This window comes from Semicossyphus pulcher, unplaced genomic scaffold (assembly GCF_022749685.1).
Source record: "Semicossyphus pulcher isolate SPU_LCO1_2020_fin unplaced genomic scaffold, fSemPul1.0.p SCAF_14, whole genome shotgun sequence".
Classification (NCBI taxonomy): domain Eukaryota; kingdom Metazoa; phylum Chordata; class Actinopteri; order Labriformes; family Labridae; genus Semicossyphus; species Semicossyphus pulcher.
The window spans coordinates 2,971,764-2,985,723 of NW_027211648.1; the positions used below are offsets into that span (position 1 = coordinate 2,971,764).

At 44.5% G+C, this 13,960-nt stretch overlaps 1 protein-coding gene across 1 annotated transcript in view; it reads left to right on the forward strand.

The window, feature by feature from the left end:
* zfyve26 (zinc finger, FYVE domain containing 26) overlaps positions 1 to 13,960 on the forward strand; it is a 34,132-nt gene that overhangs the window by 9,103 nt on the left and 11,069 nt on the right. Inside the window, exons 15-33 of the mRNA XM_069661659.1 lie at positions 109 to 372; positions 541 to 660; positions 1,483 to 1,653; positions 1,883 to 2,107; positions 2,335 to 2,440; positions 2,871 to 3,730; positions 4,027 to 4,226; positions 4,521 to 4,625; positions 4,784 to 4,906; positions 5,205 to 5,381; positions 5,810 to 6,059; positions 7,072 to 7,170; positions 7,272 to 7,459; positions 7,611 to 7,747; positions 9,342 to 9,370; positions 9,854 to 9,987; positions 10,745 to 10,965; positions 11,848 to 11,995; positions 13,367 to 13,576. Of these exons, the coding sequence (XP_069517760.1) occupies positions 109 to 372; positions 541 to 660; positions 1,483 to 1,653; positions 1,883 to 2,107; positions 2,335 to 2,440; positions 2,871 to 3,730; positions 4,027 to 4,226; positions 4,521 to 4,625; positions 4,784 to 4,906; positions 5,205 to 5,381; positions 5,810 to 6,059; positions 7,072 to 7,170; positions 7,272 to 7,459; positions 7,611 to 7,747; positions 9,342 to 9,370; positions 9,854 to 9,987; positions 10,745 to 10,965; positions 11,848 to 11,995; positions 13,367 to 13,576 (3,767 nt within the window). The remainder of the gene's footprint in view (positions 1 to 108; positions 373 to 540; positions 661 to 1,482; positions 1,654 to 1,882; positions 2,108 to 2,334; positions 2,441 to 2,870; positions 3,731 to 4,026; positions 4,227 to 4,520; positions 4,626 to 4,783; positions 4,907 to 5,204; positions 5,382 to 5,809; positions 6,060 to 7,071; positions 7,171 to 7,271; positions 7,460 to 7,610; positions 7,748 to 9,341; positions 9,371 to 9,853; positions 9,988 to 10,744; positions 10,966 to 11,847; positions 11,996 to 13,366; positions 13,577 to 13,960) is intronic.

A 13,960-nucleotide genomic window follows, 5' to 3' on the forward strand; every position in this document is an offset into this window, starting at 1 on the left:
TATAATTAAATCCTGTCTTATTAAACCTGTGCCCTATGTTTACATATGTTGGATTTATCCCGTCAGTCATTTACTCATGTTGTAACTTCTGTGTGCGTGTCCCTGCAGGTGTTGCCTTCTACTCCATCTCAGACATAGCGGACCGTCTGCTCAGCACCCCTGCTCACCCCATGCCCTCACTGGAGGATGGCTACTGGCTGAGCCGCTGCACTTCTGACCCCTCTGGCCTCCTTTACACTCTTCTGGAGGAGCTCAGCCCGGCGGCCATGGCTGCCTTCGACCTGGCGTGCTGCCACTGTCAGCTCTGGAAAACGTCCCGTCAGCTGCTGGACACAGCAGAGCGCAGGCTCAACGGCAGCATGGAGACTCGAGGTACACAGACGGAATTAGGATCTTTTTGGATGCATTTTTAGTAATGTCAGTGATGTGCAGATTTAATCAAAGATGGACACTGGTTGAAATACAGTTTAGTGTGTTTACTAACACCTTTGGACAGGTATTTATTTTGGTTTTCCTTTCTGTTCCCTGTCTGCCTCCCAGCAGTGAGAGTCGACCCTAAGGTTCCTCATTCTGAGGGGATCTGTGGATTCCCGATGGTGTTACAACAGATCAACAAGATCCTGAATCATTCTGCTACTAACAAGGCTTCTGTCAAAACAGGTGAAGAAAAGTACTCAACTATAATTTAATAAGCATGCCTGTGTGCATGTCTTTTATGTGATGCTTTTTGTCACATGTATTGCTTGTTGTAATTGTATGTAAGAGGGGGTAAAGGTGACGCTAAAGGAAACTGGAGAAAGCCTCTGTCAGTCAAAGCTGGTGTTCTCCGTGATCGATAGAAGCAGTAATATTTGAAATTGGCGCCATAGCTGTGGAGAAAGTTGTACAAACAGCATGTGGTTTCGCCCATTCTACATTCTTGCAACACCCAGCATGCATTGCGCCCTTCACTCTGAAAGGAACGGCCCAGCGAGAGACGCTGGAATGAAATACTACTGTTTCTCTGCAGGCAACGGCTCAGAGCGGGACAGAATCTGAAACACGACGAGAATATACCGGTGGATCGTCTAAAAAATCTTCATGTCTGCAGTCTACATTTAAAATACCTATTCCTGATACCTGTATGAGGCAATTTAATTAGTTTAAAGAGAGAAAACATTTGACAAAAAATGTGATGACTTTTTATTGACTAAAACTGAACTAAAAATGGTTTGAATGTCGTCGACGAAAACAATAAAGGATGAATATATGACGAAAATATACCTGTGCATCATCTAAAAAATCTTCAGGTCTGCAGTCTTCATTTCAAACCTGATGATTTTGATCAGAGGCAGGCGTCCTAGACTGAGGAAGTGTAGTTTAGCAAGCTCCCAGGCCGCCTAAAAAAGAACAAATTAAATATAATTAAATTGAATTAACATAAAAATGAAACAAATGTATCGAATAGTTTCTTTGTAACTGATTTGTAACTCTTTTCCGTAGAAGCTGCTGGTGACGACCAAGTGATCGCCAGCCCGTTTGGCTGCTGCATCCAGGACGTTCTCCTGTGTTGCCACCCCACACTGACTGAAGAGTGCATCGCTGCGCGGCTCGGTCTAGCTCAGCGTTTGGAGACCACCCTGAACATCCTGAGCACTGCTGCAGACGGCGCAGGTCAGCATAGTAACCACGACTTTTCAGAAGCAATGAACCTTATCCTGTTCAAGTCTTTTCAAATGCTTTCATGTCCCGGAGCTCAGTTTTACCTTTACCAGGAATGTTATAAGGATTGTTGGGCCGACTTGTGAGAACTCTAAAATACCAGGAGGATTAAAGAATCACCTACAGAGTTTAATCGTGCTTTTTGTGTTTCATGTTACCTCTCGATTAACAGAGGGCAGAGTGGGCAGCGCTCTTCTGGCACTGTTGGGTGAACAGGCCGGTCTGAAGCAGGCGGAGCTGGACGCTCACCCTGTGCGCTCCAGCATGAAGCAGCTGCTTCGCTCTCTGGACCAGCTCTGCCCCTTCGAGCCCGACGGAGATCTCGCCAGACCAGATTACGTGCGCAGTTTCCTCGACTACGTCAACACGCTGGCATCTGTGTTGGTGCGAAGCCTCGGTTCAGAAGGTAAAAACATTCGTCATTTCTTTGTCTTTGGGAAAGTCTTGTTTTTAGAGTCTTCTTAAACATTCAGCACCGACAACCTGTAGAAGTTTCAGTATTTTTAAGTGCACCCACTCGTCCTTAACCAAACTGCTCCCATGAATACCTAAACAGCGACCAAACCAGGGGCCATGAGCGACTCTTCTTCTTATACCTGGTTTTGTTTTGCTCTCTCCTGCTGTTTCTCTCAGACCAGAGCAGTGAAGTGAAGCTTGGGAATCCGCTCTTGGTGTTGCTTCAATCCCCATTTCAGCTTCTCTCCCACCTGCTATTTGACAGACAGGTGTCTCCTGACAGGTACGCACAATAAGCCCTATAAATGTGAACCGATGTGCAGTAAATCAGCCTGTAGTTTGTATGTTTCTCACCTTCTTACAAAACACTAACCTGAAGACGCTGTAGAAATGGTCTTACAAAGTGCAAAAATAGTTCATGTGACTTAAATGTTACTTTACCTGTGATCACTTGTGATCATGTAACCTGGTCAGACTGTGATATCTAACTCTGTTATCACATTCATAGCAATAAGACTGAGGTGACAGGTGGTATAAAGTGACAAACAGTGAAGTATAAATGAGGAACGTCACAGGTTTTTTCCTCAGTATCACTTTCAGAAAGATACTAAACCATCCATTTATGTTGGTGTGAAACAAAAGTGAAAATGAGATGATAAAACTTGGTGGATATATTTTTAAATGTTAAGTTAAACATCCTGTTTTGTCTCCAGAGTGCTGTCTCTGCTGCAGCAGGAAGGTCTGCGACTGAGCGTCCAGCAGGTGATCATCCAGCGATGCTGCGAGACTCTGCCTGTGTGGATCTCCTGTCCGGGCGACGAAGGAGACTCCGACCAGGCCATTAAAGATGACGGAGTGTTTGGTGTTGCCAGTTTGTCTGTCCTGCTGCAGCAGCATGCTCAGGAGCACATGTCCACTCTGGGAATCACAGAGCCTCATTCTGATGCGAGCTCTGAGTCTGAGACATCAGCAGAGGACCACTCCACTACGCCCCCGAGCCTCTCCACCTCACCCATCAACCTCTCCACCTCTCCGCAATCTCAATCATCCTCCTCCTCTTCCTCCTCTTCCTCAAACACTTTTCTCCTCACACCATCGGCCCTCTCTTTCCTGAAGTCCCGTTCCCCTTTGCTGGCCACACTGGCCTGTCTGAGCGCCTGCAAAGGAGAAGCTGCCCGGACACAACCCTCCGGATGGTCCGGCTATTTCCGTAGCGGCCGTAAAGAAGTCGTCCTAGATGGAGAGCAGATTTCTCGGGAAGCAGACCTCCTCCTGAAGGACTTCCCGATTCTCCGTGCTTACCTCCACACCATGGCTGAACCAGTGCTGGGCACACTGTTCAGTGAGGGCGAGGAGGGACTAGGGGCGGTTGTTTGTGGGAAACCACTGGTCAGTCTGTTGCTGTCTGGGCCTCAAGCAGAAGTTGCTCAGGCTGTGGCTGCCGAGTCCTTCCAGAAGGCTCTGTCCTCCAGGGACCTGGGTCGAGCCCTCAGTCTGCTGGAGCTGTACGGGCAGGGCTGCAGCCAGGAGGGGGCGCTAAGGGACCGCCTGCTTGCCTGTGCTGCTCTGGAAGGTGATGTTAGATGCATTTAAACAAAAGCTACACACATAAAGTTAAAGTAACCTCTTTCATCATCTAAATCTCCATCTTCACATCTATCTATTCATTTGTGTTGAAACATGCGTCATCCATCTTTTGTCAGAGACTTTTTCAAAGCTCTAAATCTGACCAACATAAGTTGAAGAGCCATCTTCCAATGTTTTTTGTGGATCCCTGCACAAAACATATGTTAACTGCAGAATGACTTGCTTCTCTTGTTGTCATTAATGTCCCTAAAATGTGTGTTTATCTTGTTTTTCTACATTCAGATGGAGATGGTGGCATAGGTCAGCTGTTCCGTGTACAGGACGCTAACCTGCGAGGCCGTGTTGCTCTTCAGGCTCTGGAGCGCTGGCCTCTGTCAGCCTGCCTGGAGCTGCTCGAGTTCTGCCTCAATGACCCGAGCACAGAGAGCTCGCGGAGGACAGATTTGGAGCTTAAGAAGAAGGAACTGGATATCTATCACTGGGTAATTTCTTTGGATCTTTGGGCTAAGTATTGTATATCTCATATTACAGCAAAATAAGCAAGCACTCAAACCTAGCAGATGTGAAAGAGATAGAAATGCAACAGGAAGGAGAATAACTTGAGCTTAAGGTGAGGTTGTGTAACTTATTGTTTTGCTCCTGTGAGAACTTTGAGTTCAGCATGCTGTACATGTTTTCTTCTCGCCTGTTATAGGTGGGGATGGTTGAAACTCGACGTTCTTGAATTTCTGCTGTGACATGCCAAGTGTTTGTTCTCTCCTTTCCTCCTCTTACAGATGCTAACTCTGCAGCCTCCGCTGCCCTGGACTTCTTGGCAGGAGCTGAGGACTGAGTCCAAGACAAACTCTGAGTCCCTGTTATCAATGATGGTGGAGGCAAAGGTAGGTGCATCTCACATACAGCTGTGTAGTCAGCAAACAGTAATGCGTTATTTATACAATGTCAAACAAAAATGTAACACAACCACGACTAAACAGTAATTTCCAAAATGTGTATGTATTAATTTGTTTGATAAACAATGACTAATCCTTTTTTGCAGGAGTTTGATCTTTGTGCACGGTGGGTTGAGCTCTATCCTGTGTCGGACCAGCTGAGGCTGCAGCTGCAGACCGAACATTTGCTTCATCTGCTGGAGAAGGGACAGATGGACGAGGCTTTCCAGGTGAACTCAGAGCTTCTTCCTCTTATCTTGAAAATAACATCCATTTCAGGCTGTATAGAACATTGTCTGTGACCTCCTTGAGTTGCTATTAACTAATATAATGATGTAATCTTTGTATATGTGTTGCAGAAAACTCACTTGAGATAAATTATTGCATTATTTAACTAATAAACAAATGATTCTTGTGAGTTTGCAGTTCTGTATGAAGGCGTCGTATGATGAACATTTACCCTCACTTGCTGTAAAGGTTTGTCTCCCTTTCTTTCCCTTAATTTGCTTTGTAACTTATTTCTTTTAGTTACTGGAGGGCCTCTCAGATTTTGCAGTTGGCCTGGATGTTTGTGAGCGCGCTCTGGACCGCCGCCCCGGATTGGCCGCCTGTCACTTCCTGGCTGACTACCTCACTCTGCATTTCCAGAGGCAGGTGTCTCCAGCACGTCGACGACACATCCATGCTCTACATCTGGGCTCTAAGGTTTGTTATTGACCAGAGATGCGCTCGTATAGATTTTAGTTGTATTACGTAGATTTATTGATATAACGCTAAAAGTTCTTTTTTTAAAAATGCTGTTACATAATTTAAAAAGTGAACCACTCAATGTAATTAATTTAGATTTTACATTTTTAAAATTCTGGAGGACGTATCCAGACGTTCCTTTGTCGTGTCTCTGCTACATGCACAACCCAAAAAATTATTTTAGGAACTTTTTTTGCATCTTTCAAGTCAAAAATTCTTTCAGTATTCTGCAAATGACAAGATGAGACCTGCACTGGGCTGGTGTTGTGCAGGAATATAATTATTGTTAACGTTGATCTGGTCAAACATGGTGGTTTATATTCATTAAAGCTACTGAACATCTCTGAATCTCCAGGTTGTATTGATATCAGTGTTTTATCCCCCAGGTGTTGTTGACTCTGCCCCCTGCGGCCCGGCAGGACTACTTCCCCTTGTTGTCGGAGCCGCTGCTGATGCTGGAGCAGCTGTTGATGAACCTTAAGGTGGACTGGGCGGACGTGGCGGTGAGAACCTTGCGCAGCCTCCTGGTTGGTCAGGAGGCTGGCTTCGGTCTCGAGGACATCGATAAGCTTCTGTCAGATTATGCGTGCAAGGCCCTTGACTTCTCCTGCGCCCCCAGAAGGAAGTCTCGATCTGGTGAGTGCCACGTGCAAACGGTGTAGATTATTTTGTTCTGCAGAAATATAAATGGACATATTAACACTCCTCTAAGAACGCTACCTGAAAGTATCAGCACTGGTGTCAAAGTTCAAGTAACATCAACATCATAGCACTGCTTTCTGTGCATGTTGAGTAAAGGGAATTAACATTTGCCTCTGTTGGTAAATAAATGAAATCTTTGCATTTGAAATATTAATTAAAAAGCTATTCAATGTTTTTGAGAATCAATGTGGTATTAAAAAATATAATGTCCCTATGCTCAAGAGTGTCGATATTTTCCCTACTGAACAAACCTGAGACAAAGTCATACAAACCTACAGTAACCGGTAAGGTATGAGAATAAAGTGGAGGTTCTGTTAAAAATGGACTTAAAGGAGCAGTCCGCCCCGGAAAAACCCACTGTCAGTCTAAGCTGGTGTTCTCTGTGATCGATAGAAGCAGTAATATTTGAAATTGGCGCCATAGCTGTGGAGAAAGTCGTACAAACAGCTCGTGGTTTTGCCCATTCTACATTCCTACAACACCCAGCATGCATTGCGCCCCTCCCTCTGAAAGGAACGACCCAGTGAGAGACGCTGGAGTGAAATACTACCGTTTGATCGCTGCGGGCAACGGCTCAGAGCGGTACAGAATCTGAAATACAACGAGAATATATCGGTAGATCGTCAAAGAAATCTACATTTCAAACCTGATGATTTTGAACGAGACATGACATCGGTGGCGGGCGCCTAGATTGAGGGAGTGTAGTTTAGCAAGCTCCCTGGCCCATTGGAGAAGCGGATAGCGTCCTCCAAAGGCACACAGCGAAATAGCATTTTGTTCTGCCATAACGGCATTAGCTCCCCCATTAGCACGATAGGACTGAGGTTAAAAAAAATGGGGAACTGGCCCTTTAAAACCAAAATGTGCTTGTAAAATGTTCATATTTAGCACAGCTAATGACGATAAACAGCGATTGGTACCTAACCTGTGACTGCTTGTTTTTCAGACTCTTTAAACAGCTTACCGGACACACTGATGCAGAGTCCTGCTCCGGACAGCAGCTCCCTTTCATACAGTCAGATTGAATCTCCAACACCATCTATAGGTGAGACATTTAGACAGGAATAGAATGACAGAAACTGTTATCCTCCATAGTGGTGTGAATGTTCTTTTTCCTGATTGTTTCCTTTCTCGTGTTTTAAACAGGCAGCACCCCTTCACACACGCTCTCCTACAACAGCTCAGACAGGGAGAGGGATCGAGTCTCAGCAGGGAGAAAGAGACGCTCGCCTGCAAAGTTTCAGCCTCCAGACCAACCCCCAGCCCAGAAAGACTGGGTCCCTGACACCCAGCACCATGTGTGCATGGTCTGCAAGCGGGAGAGGTTCACCATGGTGAGTGTCAAAAACAGAGCGAGACTCACTGGTGTGGTTATGCAAAATTTTGAAATGATGTTAATGGTGCCAAAGGAAATAAGTCTGAAAGAAACGGTGAAAGGAAACTTGATGAGATTTGTCAAACTGGGTATTTGTCTGTTCCTTTTAGTTCAACAGGCGGCATCATTGTCGGAAATGTGGCCGCCTGGTTTGTCACGCGTGCTCAGAGCATAAGATGCCTGTGGAGGGCTGCCCGGGAGAGGAAGTCCGAGTCTGTGACCAGTGTTACGCCTACTTTCACCCAGAGTAAGACCCTGTACAGTTGATTGACGCCAGGCAAACCTCACTTAATAAACAACTTTTTTTTGTATTACATAGGTACTGTACTTACAATCTTCTCGACAGATTAAGGGGTTAATCTTACGACGCTTTCACACCTAAAGTCCGTTTGTTTGATCCTAATCAAAGTTGCGTTTTGCCTCAAGTTTGGTTTGTGTTCACACAACAGCTTCTACCAGCGGACCAAAAGTTTTGATGCGCGGGGAAACTGCTCTCTGATTGGTCAGAATTTCCATGTGGGAAATTTCCCTGAAGTGAACAGAGACACACTCCTGCTCATCTATTAGACATTTACATTTGAGTTTTTCACTGAACAGTTTGAATACCTCCGTGTTGTGAAGTAAGCCCATCAGAGCCCTCACCTCGTCGCTCCTCCACGTCTGTACTCATCTTGCTGCCTGGCTGCGTGGATGTCTCTGCAAGTGTCAACATCCGTTAGCAACCCACAATGCACTGTTTTATTCCTTGCTTCCTGTTAGGTCCTACTTAATGTCTGATTATGTTCTCACTTGAAACTAACAGAACTGTGGTTCATTTGGAAACGTCCCGAGTCCCGTCTTTTCTGGGGGACCAGGCACTTTCAGAGTAAAGTCTGAAAGTCTGGACCAAAGCTGTCAGGTGTAAAAGCACCCTTAGATATTGAAGCATTTTTTCCGGCATGACATACAAAGGACACAAAAAATTCAGGAACTTCAGAGCATGATTTCAAAAGAATGTAGTAGTTACTGTGTGGCACTTTCCTTGATAAATCTAACCATATTGGAACCAATGACTGTTTAGATGGCATGGAATTGATGCCAAAATAGCCCATGTGATAGGCGCTGCCAGCTTGCGATGGTGACGTCATTTGGAGCCAGAGTCTGTGCAGTAGAGATCGGTGCCGCCGTAGCCACGTCCTCTAACCAAAACACACACTTAACTTACTGAAAAAAACAGCAAAGATCCCGTAGGCCGTCGTGTTTAACAGCAGAACAGCTTCTTGTGTTGGTCTGAGTTTAACGTTCACAGATATGGAAACTTCAATGAGTGTAGAGATTGTTTTAGTTATGTATCGTCTTGTCGTTCCTCCTCTGCTCTGCTAATCCGGAGAAGAATGCTGCAGGAGCCGAATTTGATAACAGAGCTGTCAATCATCCTTTTGACAGCATCCAATAACTAACTAATAACTAATAAAATAAACTTGCCAGAAGATGTATTTTGATTTTATAGTTTGACTCATGACTCATGACTCTTGTCCCATCTGTTAACATGGAGGAGGCGGGCTTTATGAGCTATACTGTAGCCAGTCAGCAGGGGGCAATAGAGAGGTTTTGGCTTCACTTACAGGAAGCTGTCATGTCGGCCATCTTTTTAAACACTCTATGATTGGAACCAAACCTTGTACCACTGACATGAAAAAACAATAGAACAGAGTAACATTTGAAAACATAAAAATGCTCAGTTTGTACTGTGGAAAGTTATTGTAAGCCATTACATTTTGAAGGGGACGGTTTGCATGCAAAAAAGATGTACATATAAAAGATGTTTCTGTGTTTAATGTGTTTGTTTCTTCCATTTGCAGTTCTGATGATGAGCTGGAACCAGCTGAAGGTAAACTTATTAACTATAAGTGTTCTGTCATTTTCTTTCTTTCTTTTTTTTGTTAAGATGAATGTTTTTGTCCTTTACCTTTTATTAGATAGGACAGTGGATAGATTCATAAATATGGGGAGAGAGTGGGGATGACATGAGGGGCAGGAAAGGGCCAAGGGTCAGAGTTGAACCCAGGGCCGCTGCCTTGAGGACTGAAGCCTCTGTACATGGGAGACACGATTTAACCTCTGAGCTAAACCTGCGCACAGTGTTATGTCACTTTCATATGTACTATTTCTGCTTTACACCAAAAAACTGACACTTAAATATATCAGCAGAAGCTGGGTAAAGAATTGACCTTGTATAAATCTTGTTACATACATTCTGAGATAGCACACCTGCCTTGTGGTATATTTAAATTTCAGCAATCTTCAAATTAGTCAAATGCTATAAAGAGGGCTTTCAACCAGTCTCCTTCTGCTCTTCTGTCTTCTGCAGTAGCTGGAAGCCCCGTGGTCACAGAGAGCGCTCTGGATGGGATGCTCCATCTGCCTGAAGTGGTGCAACAACAGTTCCAACTCAGCACGAACACTGCAGAGAACCAGCTGCTGCGGAGCGAGTTCTACTACGAACAGGTGTGGGTTTGAAACTTTTTTATAACAATTACACATCAAAAGTTAATTCTAATATTTGAAAACCTATTGGCCCTATAAAAAAAAAGTCGATTGCTTCATCCAGCAGTCACAAATGGGGCTGTAAAGGCTGCAACGAAATCATGAAATGCAGCTGATTAAAGCACATCCACTAAAAGGTTCTTCTTCATATTGTTATTTTAAGTGTCTGACAAAATTCTCAGAAAGGATCCCTACAGAGATGGATCATTTTACTCAGGTAAAATCCTTTAATTTAACCAGAAACAGCTGGTACATCACACTCCTCAAAGCCACCAAACTCCATTGACAAAATCCGTAATTTTAGCTTGTAAAACACAGAAGTTGTTGTTGGTCTACCACTCCCTCGATCGGGTAGTTTTTGTGTTATTCTGTTACTTTGGATGTTTTAGTTAGTTTGAATTAAAAAAAATGACACAATAACACATAATTGAGGCGGCAGTATAAAAACAACTCCCGGTTTTGCAAGGTAAAAGTTACAGTTTTTTTCAATGGACTCTGGTGGCTTTGAAAAGAGCAATGTAACGTCTGTTTCTGGTTTCAAAATAAGCATCTTATTCCTCAACAGAAACGTACATCTCTGTAGGCATCCTTTCCATAATGTTGTTCCTAGCATTTTAAATCATTGTCCGAGCACTACACTGTTATCCAGAAGTGTTACAGTAGAATTAACCCAGTAAACACAGTGACACTAATCACGGTCTTTTGCTGAAACCTCAAGGCCCCCAGTGCGTACCTCTGCGTGGCCGTCTTATCTCTGCACAGTGACCAGACAGCCTGCGGTCACCAGCTCATCAGCCAATGCCGCGCTCTGTCTCGTAAGCTGACCAATCCGGAGGTGGACGCCTGCCTCCTCAACGACATCATGCGGCAGCTGCTGTTCAGCGCCAAGCTGATGTTTGTAAAGGTTGGCCGCAGCCAGGATCTCGCCTTGTGTGACAGGTATGACGCAGGTCATTGTGATGTAAGCAGTTTGTAACATTTGTTCAGGTGTATTTATGGTCGCAGGGCGTTTATTTAATTCTTAGAAGGTCAGAGTGACTGATCAAATGAGATGCACTGAAGATATATATGAGTGTAAACTGACTTGTGGCTCTGGAGCAGTTATGATGTCAGATCAGTGCCAGGTGTTTTCATCACTGTGTAGTAGGTTTGATTTGGCTCCTGCTATTCTGGGAATTATGCCAGCAGACATTTATAAACCATTAACAGACATTTAAGTTGTGCAACCAGAGAAAGTTAAGGTAAAGTCAAGTTTACACACGGGTCTGTATGTGACTGACTGACTGAGTGAGTGAGTGACAGTACTTTCACAGCCGTAGAGAGAGAGAGTTGCGACATCGCAGTGGCGATCATGGAGCATATTGGACCTCCACTGACGCGGCTCTCTGTCTATACGGCTCTGGATACTTTGTTCGTGGAGTAGGCGGGGCTGCTCCTCCGCTGTCCTCACCTGCGTCCGCAGCGCACACCTGCTTTCAAACACGTTGTCATCGGCCTCATAAGGACAGTCCTTGTGACACAATGCCCACAAAAGCGCACATTGACCTGATGCAGTCAGCCACATACTCGGTTTTGACCTTGTCTTGTTTATTTCATATCAGGCTTTCATACAGAGGCGTAGCCTCAACCCTGGGTGTGTTCTACCATTAATCTAGTGAGATTCCAATGCAATAAACTAATGAATGAATATCTCCTCAAGGTCTGCTCGGTATCTGGAAAATAATCAGATGATTAAACACGGCCTCTGGCTCAGTAAAAGGAAAACAAATGCAATGCACTTGATTTTTCACACTTCTGTTCATTTATTCTCTGTTTCCACAGTTACATCAGCAAAGTAGACGTGCTTAAAATTCTGGTGATGGCCAACTACAAGTATATTCCCTCTCTGGACGACATTGTGGAGACGTCTGCGGTCACGCGTCTCCGTAACCAGCTGTTGGAAGGAGAGCACTACCAGCTAGCCGTGGAGGTGAGGCCGTTGCTCGATGAATTAGTTATTTTATTTTCTTCTTTTACATTTATCTTATTTTTAACATTAATTTGAAACAAAGAAAAGTGATGAACTGTTCAAGGTTAAGCTCTCTAGCTACTCTGTATTTGCATCTACTCTTTATATGCAGCTACCGGGCAGTTAAAGACGAGCATAAATCACATAAATCACATTTGTCCAGTACCTGCCAGGATTTTGATTAGCTTGTGAAATCTTAATTATTATTACTATAACAAAAAACACATATTGTAAACCACACCTGTTATTAACATCACATTTCATCAGGAAATCAGGAGACTTTTCACAAAAGTATACAGCCATCGGATCATAAATGTTTTGCTAGTTTAATAATTTTACGAGTTGATTAGTCCAGAATTGATTTTGAGATGCAGGGCTGACACCAGCTTAGCTTAGCTGCCATTCAAAAGATTCAAAGTGGGTTATATTCATACCAAATGATTTATATTATGTGCCCCTTTTACCAACCAAAATATCTTCTCTCACGCAGTGGAAAAGTATCTAAAAGAGTATTCAGACCATCATGATGCAGAAAACTAGTCGTCTAAAACCCTTACATGTCACATTTGGGTAGTTCAGCAGCTTGTTAACGAGTTTAATTATTAAATTACATAAATGGATGGGTGGGGAGTGAGTCTTTGCCTCAAGCGAAGGAGTTCAAGTATCTCGTGGTCTTTTTCACGAGTGAGGGTAAAACGGATCGTGAGATTGACAGGCGGATCGGTGCAGCATCAGCAGTAATGCAGGCGTTGTACCGGACCGTGGTGGTGAAGAGGGAGCTGAGCCTGAAGGCAAAGCATTCGATTTACCAGTCAATCTCCGTTCAAACCCTCACCTGTGGTCAGGAGCTGTGGGTAGTGACCGAAAGAATGAGATCGCGGATACAAGCGGTGGAAATGAGTTTCCTTCGGAGGGTGTCTGGGCTCAGCCTTAGAGATAGGGTCAGGAGCTCGGAGATCCGGGGGGAGCTCGGAGTAGAGCCGCTTCTCCTTCGCGTCGAAAGGAGCCAGTTGAGGTGGTTTGGGCATCTGGTTAGGATGCCTCCAGGGCGCCTCCCTTTGGAGGTTTTCCGGGCACGCCCAACTGGGAGGAGACCCCGGGGCAGACCCAGAGCTCGCTGGAGGGATTATATATCCCGTCTGGCCTGGGAACGCCTCGGAATCCCCCAGGAGGAACTGGAAAATGTTGCTGGGGAGAGGGACGTCTGGGTCACCTTGCTGAGTAGGCTGCCAACGCGACCCGGCCCTGGATAAGCGGAAGATAATGGATGGATGGATGGATGGATAAATGCAGACTCCCAGAAAAGTAATTCAATGCCTCTTGTTGTGCTAGGTGTCTACCAAGAGTGGCCTGGACCCTGGCGCTGTGTGGCAGGCGTGGGGGATGGCCTCTCTAAAGGCTGGGAACCTCTCCGGAGCGAGGGAGAAGTTTGCTCGCTGCCTGAAAGCTCCAGTGGACCGGAACCAGCTCAACCTGGGCCCCTTACTGCTGCAGGAGGTCGTCCAGCACCTGGAGAACAATGTGCACCCCACTCTGGCCACGGTAGGAAGATTATTCTTTTACAACTTCTGCTGCATGCTACTCTTGTAAACCTTTATTAAAGCCAATACTGCAGAAGGAAATATGTCTGGGCTGTATTATGCTCTTATTTATATTAACTGTAATTTATTCTGAACTAGTGCTGCTGTAAACTATAAAAAAGGCAGATGTTTACCAACTTCTATTTATTTGACAAAAAGCACACAATCTTTCTTTAAAAGAAATAAGTAAAGATTGTAAACATTATGTTCTGAAGAAGATTCTGTCCTGCGTTTATGTGTAGGTTGAAAAAAAGAGATTATGCCAGCATAATCTTTCTAAGTTACTCTTTTTTTTTCTGTGAAATGTTTAGGGAAAAAAATATTGGATAATTTCTCTAATTACTAT